Source organism: Oryx dammah, unplaced genomic scaffold (genome assembly GCF_014754425.2).
Source record: "Oryx dammah isolate SB20612 unplaced genomic scaffold, SCBI_Odam_1.1 HiC_scaffold_27, whole genome shotgun sequence".
Lineage (NCBI taxonomy): Eukaryota > Metazoa > Chordata > Mammalia > Artiodactyla > Bovidae > Oryx > Oryx dammah.
In genome coordinates, this window is record NW_024070211.1 from 104,844,117 (window position 1) to 104,853,991 (window position 9,875).

Genomic DNA, 9,875 nt, shown 5'->3' on the forward strand with positions numbered 1-9,875 from the left:
CTGGGGTGATCTTAAAATTGCTGTTATACGGGATCCACCCGAGAACAGAATTAATTTCTGGAGGATGGGCATAGACAATGGTATGTTAAACATTTTCCCCTAGTGATTCTATATGCAGCCACGGGTTGAAAATCCCTACTCTCCAGGAATGTCCTCAGCTGTCAAAATCATCTCCACCATTATGTCTTTCCAGATAAATCACACTGCCTTTTGATCACTCCCCAATTGTTTCCCTTTTCCAGTAAGTCTTAGTATATTAATATATACACATTGGCATGCTGCTTGTAATTATAGTCAAGCAGCAATTATTTGTAGAGTTCTTTCCACTGAGGACTAGCTTAGAAGTTGTTATAAATCATTGAGCATAAAGAACCAGTTAGCTACTTTTTTTTTTTTTCCATTTTGCTTTTACACAGCATTTAATAGCCTGGTTTGCAAATAAACTTTCGTTTCAATTAAATGTGAGTTTACCTTTAAGACGCTATTTACTTTAAAGATATCTATTCTATATAACCATTTAGTGATGAATATGTTTTCACTATTCTCAACTTTTACACGATCAATTTGAATGCCATTAAAATACATTATGATGTTGCTTATATGATTAAATTAACTAAGGGTGTATCCTAGACATTCATGTTCACTGACATCATGCCTTGTTTGAATAGAATATTGTGAGTATAATAATTACATTTAATGAATAGAAAATATTTATATTTAAGTGTAAAGCATAGAGAAAGCGACTTCTCTGCACGTTGCCTTTTTGTATTCAAGACCATAGACCTAACCAACTATTTTCTATGAACTGTAATCTATGGATTTGAAAAATGCTTTGATAAGGGAAAATAAGCTATTCTTTACTAGCACTGAGATTATTCTCAAGGGAGAGTGGGCACTGGGATGCCTGCTCTTCAAACACAGATGCATTAAAGGATTTTTTGAAATCATAGGATTAAATCATTTAATATTATAGTCAAGCAATCTGGGTCTGTTTAGACATTCAATGACAGCAGTAACATGTAAAGTTTACCACAGTTTAAGGTGCATTTACTCATTTTTTTTAAAAACAATATTCCTGAAAAAGCCAACTGTAACATTGAGAGGATTTTATTTTGAAAAATCTCCAAGGTCAGAGTGAACAGAAATGAACTGTTTCTTGAAACATGGAAGCCTCACCTCTTCCCATAAGATTAGCTTTTGCAGTACTAAGGGGATTAAAAATGACATACCAAGGGCATCTTCAGTGAATTTACTGACTCTGGAATAAAGCAGACCTTAAGAACACAATCCCAGTTTATTTCTGGAGAACAACCCCTCACAGAAAGAAAACCTTGAGTTCTGAGAAGTGAAGAATAAAAGGTTGTTGTCTTGTATGGTGAACAAATGATAAGAAAGGCATTTGAAATTTGAGGCTCTTTTGTTGAGAGATACATCGAAACTGAAAATTATTTGAGAGAATGACTGATAAATAGAGGAAAGATCAATAGTGTCAATTCCAAAATCTGTTCTCCAAGAAGTGATAAGTAATGATGTGACTTAAGAAAATAGTACTATATATTGCTACTAAGATGATGACTTTTATATCTGGAAGTATGTTAAACTGGTTATTATCTACTCCGGAATGGTGCTTGCTTCTTTTTTCCAGGTAAATGCACATTTTACAGGTTCACTAAAGTTTTTACTACTTAAGGCAAGAATAAGTTCTCTGAATAGAACCATATCCATCAGAGAATTGAAAATTATATAATTTTTTTAACCATTTTCTTTCATTATATGATAAACATGGTATATAGTTTTGCTTAGTGATTAAGAGCTCTGGAACCTGACTGCCTAGGTTCACATCCTAATTCATCACTTAAGGAGTGTAACTTTGGGCAGGTTATGTAACCTCTCTGTGCTTCACTTTCCCATCTATACAATGAGGTAAATATAGTACATGCCTTGCTTCTCGTTGAATATGGCATAAGTTATACGAGTTAGAGCACTCAAACAATACCTGACAAAGTGTGAGCAGAGCAAATTTTAGCTGTTACTATAATCACTTTAACTAGTCTCAAGCTTCATCTGATCAATTTGAGTGCCATTAAAATGCATTGTGATTTTGCTTATATGATTCAATTAGGTACGTAAAATTGTAACATTAATTGATGGAATCAAAGTTTCATAATGCTTTATAATTTTAAAACGCCTTTCACCTGCAATTATTCCATATAATTAACAAGCTCTATACCATATTTTAAATTCCAGAACTTCTCCATTAGCTTCCTACATAGCTCCTTCTGTCCCAAGAGCTATTTTCTTCAACAGTCTTCATCCTTATAGACTCATCATAAAGGAAAGCAGGGCAAACAACAGTATACACTCTAGTCTCTTAAGATGACACTTGGCCTATTATGAATAAGTATGGGTTCTACTCTTGTTGTGAGACAGGGAGGCAATAAAAACTGACTTTGTTAGCACATAGAGAGCAATTCTGTTTCCTAGCGGCAGACTCACATTAACCAAGCTTGAAAGCCTGATATAAAATTAAAATGTCAATCTATTTATATACAACCAGATAGATCACTGTCACACGGGTTGGAATAATTGCTGTAGCATAGCCAGCACATTCTTTCCTTTAAGCAGATCTATGGGAAGACGAATTATAATAAGATAATCTTTGTTGAGCGTGGAGTCCAAATAAGCTGACTTAATTAATTAATATGGATGTTTGATGGCGTCTCAATTAGGTGGCAAAGTGTAGGCTCTCCCCAGTGAAATGACTTTCTGAGAGGAAAGTACTTTCAGGACTACTACTAACTGAAAATCTGGCTCCCTGAGAAAATGTTAATATTTTTCTTCACTATTCTCTTTTGCTCCTCCTTAATTTTGCCAATTCCCTATCTTAAGGAAACTTCCTTTCTTTAAGTAGCAAATACTTTTAAGCATGTCAAAGTATAAGTCATACTGCCATCTCTTGAAGGTATCTTTCCAAATATATAGTTTGAATCAAAAATTTCCAGAGGAGAATTTTCTTCTAGTTTCTTGGGGAATATCCCACTTTCATCAACATGTGTAATAATATAGTAACTAAATTTCAAAATTTTCTTTACCAATTCTATAGTAAAGTACTGGAATAAATTACTTTTAGAACTGTATGAATATATATTATATGCCACCTTTCATGCAGCTAGTTTAAAAGGAAACAGAAAGAATCTGTATTTTAACATTATCCTCTGTATGTACATAGTTTCAGAAGCACTCCTTCAGAGCAATAGGGCTAGTTCCAGGTCTGAATGTTTGTCAGTTTCTTTAGCCATCATTGATCTTATAAGTTGTATGCTGCTTAAAGAATACAGTTTCTTTAGCCATTCTTTTTAAAAGGGCTGGCTTTGACTAATAAAAGTGCTCAATTTTTCCTTTAATCTGTAAGCCAATAACTCTCGGTGATATTAATGTTTCTTTAGTTTCTACATGGGCCAGTTTTTATGTCTGTGAATGTGAAATACAAATCATTGTTGTAAGCTGCCAAAATACTTAATTAGAGAGCACACAATCTATCATGAATTTTTTGCACTTCCTATAAAATACTGCACAGTTCGTTTAACATCAAAAACTAGCTAATTATGACAGAATTATGTGGTTATTATAGTATTAGAAAGACACAGTCATAATTGTTGATTTAAATCATATATAGATGGGAAAACTTGGTTTCTGTTTCTGTTTTTTGTCTTCTGTTTCGACATTGTTTTTTTCTCAGAGTGATGTTTTAACAACATGTAGGTGTTCTGGAATCTAGCCTGTCACAGATTACGTTTAAGAGAAACTCCCAATCAGTTTATTGGACCCCAAAAAATGTATCTTTGGGTGAACATTTTTTTCTATCTTCCTATAGGAGGATGCTAAATAAAAGACTATTTATTACCCTCTAGAATACAAATCTATTGTGAAGAAACCTCAAGTCAAAGAACTAAAAAATAAGGATATGTACCCTGTGACTCTTCTTTCATATAGCTATTATTCTGTTTTCTAATATGTGTTTAAATATGTCACCAATAACAGATGTTTTGTTTTGTTGGTATCAATTTTAATTTTTTCAATATCAGTGACTGCGAAACTGTAGAAATGGTTCATCTCTATATTACTTCACTTTGGCCAGATCTTGACTTCCTTTCTTATGTTTCTGCTGATTATATTGTCCTTAAAAATAAGTGGAAATAAGTATTATAAAATCTTAAACAATAGAAAACTTATAGTGCAGTGTATCCATGAGCCCCAGAAAAGTATATTAAAGTTCCAAGTTAAAGACTTATGGGAAGGATAAAATCAACACTCACTTTCTTATTGATATAGTAGGGGTCCAAGTCCTCCAGCGGCTCTGACACCATCCCTGGAGGGATGTCTCCGTAAATGAATGGAAGATTCTTTCCAGCCTCCAAGTCACTGTTTGGCTTTGGTTCGTTCTCATCATCATTGTCTTGTTCTCTCTTGGGTTTCTTGGCTTTCTCTTCTGCAGCACGTTTTTCGATAGCAGCAAGAGATTCTCTAGTAAAAAGGCGGAAGCTTTCAGGTCCTGGGGGTACCAACAGTGCCTGTGCCATCTTTTCATCCTGCACATTTAATTACGTTTAGCTTCTTGCATAAGAATAGCCTGCAATTAAAAAAAAAATACATGAGGGTTAGGAAAGCAAGAGAATGGGAGAGATTAAGAAAATCAACCAAGATATTATTTAATATTTCTTATATTTTATTTTAATATAAAGTCTAAGTAGTGCTTTTCATGCTGCACTACAAATTTTAACTTAGAAATATCCAATCTAATTTTCAATAAGACAACTTTATATGTCTATCAAATGTCTGTTCTGATACCTTTACACCAAAGCATAGTAAACATTTGGTAAAGATTAGTGCCAAGAATGCTTGTCGATAAAATTACTTCAGTTCAGTTCAATCACTCAGTCGTGTCCCACTCTTTGTGACCCCATGAATCGCAGCACGCCAGGCCTCCCTGTCCATCACCGACTCCCGGAGTTCAGCCAAACTCATGTGCATCAAGTCGGTGATGCCATCCAGCCATCTCATCCTCTGTTGTCCCCTTCTCCTCCTGACCCCAATCCCTTCCAGCATCAGAGTCTTTTCCAATGAGTCAACTCTTCGCATGAGGTGGCCAAAGTACTGGAGCTTCAGCTTTAGCATCATTCCTTCCAAAGAAATCCCAGGGCTGATCTCCTTTGGAATGGACTGGTTGGATCTCCTTGCAGGGACTCATTATTTCTCTCCCTCCTCCTTTTATCATATCTTACTAACACTCCAAAGAAAAATATCCTGGGGACAATACAGTGGTATACCGCCAACTCATAAAATCTCAAGGTAGGAAAAGAATTTTGTATAACCCAACCACTGTTCTAATTACCAGCATCACTGAACACTGGTTCTAAGGCAAGGTCTGACTATCAGCATCGACAGAGAAGTCAAAGCTGTTTCCTTTTAGCTTTTCACTTAGGTTCCTCCTGAGGTATCTTCTGAAGCAATGCAGAATGTATTTACTTTTCCTGTCTGCTCCTCTTTAAGTATTCCAGGACAGTTTTCATGTTCTTGAATCTTTCATTAGGTGTAGGGTAGTAAAGGAATGGACTATGGAGCCAAATTCCTTCTGTTCTAAACCCTGGCTGTCACTGTGGAGCGGCATGACTTTTTAAAAATGGCAAAACCAATACAGAATTGTAAAGTAAAAAAAAAAAAGTAACCCCTCAGGGCTTCAGTCTTCATTTATAAAACGGGGATAATATGAGAACTGAACCCCCCAGGTTAGTAAGGAATTAATAAATTAATTTGCATTAAATATTTAGACTAGTTTCCAGAATAGGAAGCACTGTGTTAGTGTCAGTGATCGTAATCTAATTATCTTTAGTTCCTTCCTTCAACCATTTCCTCTGTTGTGGTTTCAAGCATCTTTGCAATTCAAGCCACTGTTCCTTAAATAAGGTCCTAACTTGCTGGAACTACAGCTGACTGTGGAGCTTCAGGAATGGACTGGGGAGTGCAGAGTACAGGGGCACATTCACACACGCCTACCCCATGGCTGGAAGAGGAATGGAGGAGACAAGGCAGACATGTGGAGTGGACCTGCTCAATTTCCCAGGGGAGGGAAGAAATTCTATCTGCTGGAAATGTGACAGAACTGTCAGAAATACAGGAAATCAGCTACATAAATTTTGAAACACGAGTTAGCAGTTATTTTATTTTGCATTGTGCCAAGAATCTTATTTTAAAAATCCACATAGAAAATAGAAACAGTAACAATGAAATGCAATGAGTACATCAGTCATCTTGTACAATGATCTACAACCATGGCATCAGAATAATCATGGAAGTCATCTGTGACATTTCTCTATCCCCAGACACCTACCGTCCTCTGCCCCCACACCTACTCTAGTCACCATAGTAGTTTATCCCTAAATGGCATTCTAATTCTTGGCAATTCGTTGCATGGAGATAGTGAGTTTCCAGAGAAGGAGAAATTCTACATCTTATAGTGACATAAGAAAAATGATACAGAATACTGTATGTTTTTTGAGTGTATATCTGAATTAGTGGTTCCCAGGTCTGTCCTAGTGACAAAAAATATTTTAATACGTATGTCTTTCCATTGAATTCATATTCATAATATGATACCATCATTATATTTCCTGCTATTATGAAGGTATATTCCAGATAAGTTATAAATTATCAGACTGGTCAAAAAAATTGTGCCATATCCCCTACTAGTTCTGAAAAAAGAACTTCTGATTTGTGATGGGACAAGGCTCTTTCTTATGCTCCATCAAGTGGTATATGGATCAGAAGGTTTGGAACAGTTATTCTGTTTTACTTAAAAATCAATCAGCTCTCTATTTTGTGCCTTCTAAATTCATGGTAGATGCACAAAGTAGAATTAATGGTTTCAGCCATTTTACGTTAAATTCAATGGCGACATAGTCATTTCAACTCTAGGCAGCTGTGGAATAATCACAGCGTTGGTACTTTTCAGTGGGGAAGGAGTTTGCCTTTAACTGAAAGCCTTAAATAACCAGGGATGTGTAATCCACCTGTCTCTTATCACCTGTCATGAATTGAATGGATAAGGGTTCTTCCCAAGTGCTAAATGAAAATGACAAAGCATGAGAAAAATATCTTTAAAAATTTCTGTGGAACTTGGCTGCTTTCTTAAGGGACAAGAAAGGTTGCTTTTGTAGTTAAGCATTTACTTGAACTGATTTTGGTTTCTTTATTGACAATGGAATGAAAACCTTGCAGCAGTTGGTTTCAAAGTCTGTGAGTACTGAGTCTGTGGCATTGAGTTTGTCACTTAATCTTCCTCAACCTCTTTGAAGCACCTGCCTAACAATGCAGGAGACATAAGAGATGTGGGTTTGATCCCTGTGTCAGGAAGATCCCCTGGAGTAGGAAAATGGGAACGCACTCCAGTATTCTTGTCTGGAGAATTTCATGGACAGAGGAGCCTGGTGGGGCTCCCAGTCCATGGGGTTGTAAAGAGCTGGACACAACTGAGCACATACAAGCAAGCAACCTCACTGACATCGAAATACCTTATCATATACATGGCAACACTTTTCCATAAAGAAATAACTGCTTTTACTCATTTAATTAGAGTCTCCTGGCTCCTAAGTTTTAAAATGAAATTATTTTAAACATATCTAATGTAGAAAATCTTCCAGCAATCTTTATAAATGGCTTTGATTTCTCTGAGATGACACAAAACAAGGTACCATCATGAAATCATGAAAATTTATTTAAAAATAAATAATTCTTTACCTTCGTTCACTTATGAGGGGCCAGAATAAAGATCTCAAGTCTTGATCAAAAGGAAGTAAAGACGTCTCATTGAAATACCATGCTGGTGTCTCTAAATCCTGAGAAGACAGTCCAGTTCTAGACTCAGCTTTTTGTCTGCAAGGAGACCTAGGGTTTGCTCAGTATTTGGGTAGGCTGAGACATTAAAGATTATAGTGAACAGAGTTTCTTGGGGCTTCATCTATAGTGTTGCTGTTAAGAAACCTCTCATAGTTCTTTAGTAGTTCTATTTTAATTTTTTTCTATTCTTTCTTGTTCTTTGTGAGCTTATTATACTGAGCTCTTACATAATTTTATATTCCTGTTAGGACAGACTTTAAAAAATTAATTCCTGCTGATGCCTTGGTGTGAATATCTATTATTAATGAATATATGTGCATTATAATTTATTAAAACACATCAAATTTAACATACCAAATTTTCTCCAGAACTGTCCTTGCAAGGACAAAAAAAAAGGAGAAAAGATCTGAGGAGATGATCTCTTTGATTAAAAATTCAAGTGTCTATGTTTGTTAATGTGTATCAATAAAACAAATGCATCCTTCTGTTAACCAAGAAAGACTGTGGTTCAAAATATTTATTACAGGGATGGATGACAGAATTTTAAACCTGGAAGGAAACTTAGGGTCATTTATTGAGGAAATATTTATTGAGGGACCACTCTGTATCAACACTATGCTTGAACTAGGTACCCATAGTCTCTGCCCTTAAGGCACTGACTATTAGGAGAGACAGATTTTTATACTAATAATTATAATCTTATATAACTGGTTATTGTCTGAGCTGCATTAAAGGTCGGAATTTATTCTACCCAGGGAAGGGCATGGTTAAGATAAGATTTCCTAAGGAAGTGATATTAGGGTAAGTTTTGTAGACTGGTTGGAATTTGACCAATTAGCTGTAGTGGCGGTGGTAGATGGGGGAAGCTTGGGAAAAAGTCATATTAGTAGACACCTATTAGGTAGGCAGGGGGAAAGCACGTATATGGACCCAGAAATAACAGAGCATGGATTGTTTGGGAAGAACTATAAGAAGTTCATTATGGGTGGAAGTCAACCTGCCTAAAAGGGAGTGGAAAAATGAAGGAATGGAATTTAGGCAGGATATAGATCACCAAAGGCCTCAGTCAGCATGCTAAGGAAAGCTGTAGATGGGACATGCATGATCACTTTAAGATTGGAAAGATGGTGGCAGTATGAAGGATGGACAGATAGGGAACGATCCTAGAGCCATGGTTTTTAAACATTTTGGTTTCAGGATCCCTTAATGCTCTTAAAATTATAGATGACTTCAAAGAGCTTTTGTTTAAGAGGAGACTTATCTATCCATATTTACTAAAAATTAGAAAATTTAAAAACATGTCTTGATTAACTTAATATGTTTACATATAAAACAGATTTTTAATGAAAACAACTTAATATACCAATCCCAATCATGTTTCAAAATGAAAAGAATTGAGTGAGAAGGATGAACTTGTTTTACATTTGGGCAAATCTCTTTACTGTCTGACTTAATGAAATATAGCTAGATTCTCATATCTTAAGAATTCAATCTGTTGAGATATGTTGTTTTGATTAAAGTAACAGAAGAAAATCCCCTCACAAATATGTAGTTGGAAAATAGGGAGTATTTCAATTTCTTTATGAAGCAATTGTGAATATTTTTCTTTGATAAACATTAAAACTCTGCAAATGGTAGCTTCTTAGATTAGTTTCAGTGTGGAATCTGAAACTACCAGTGAACTTTTGATTGATCTTGCCCTTTGGATGGATTTTGTACCATCATGCATAGATCATTTGGAAAATATCAGCACATTGCTAGGCAGATTTTCCAAATTTTGACAAATTTTATTATGTAACATTCAAAAATAGCATTTGTTAATATCACCATTGATCTCTAGAGAAGATCATAATGTATTGGGAGACTGTCAAGCTCCCAGTTCAGTTCAGTTCAGTCTCAGTCATGTTTGACTCTTTGCAACCCCATGAACTCAGCATGCCAGGCCTCCCTGTCCATCACCAACTCCCGGAGTTTACTCAAAC

General features: G+C 35.6%; 1 protein-coding gene across 1 annotated transcript in view; it reads right to left on the minus strand.

Annotated features, from left to right (window-relative positions):
- SCN3A (sodium voltage-gated channel alpha subunit 3) overlaps positions 1-4,616 on the minus strand; it is an 87,641-nt gene extending 83,025 nt beyond the window's left edge. The window contains exon 1 of the mRNA XM_040229262.1: positions 4,317-4,616. Coding sequence (XP_040085196.1) covers positions 4,317-4,580 — 264 coding nt within the window. The 5' untranslated portion in view covers positions 4,581-4,616. The remainder of the gene's footprint in view (positions 1-4,316) is intronic.
- Positions 4,617-9,875: the final 5,259 nt, after the last annotated feature.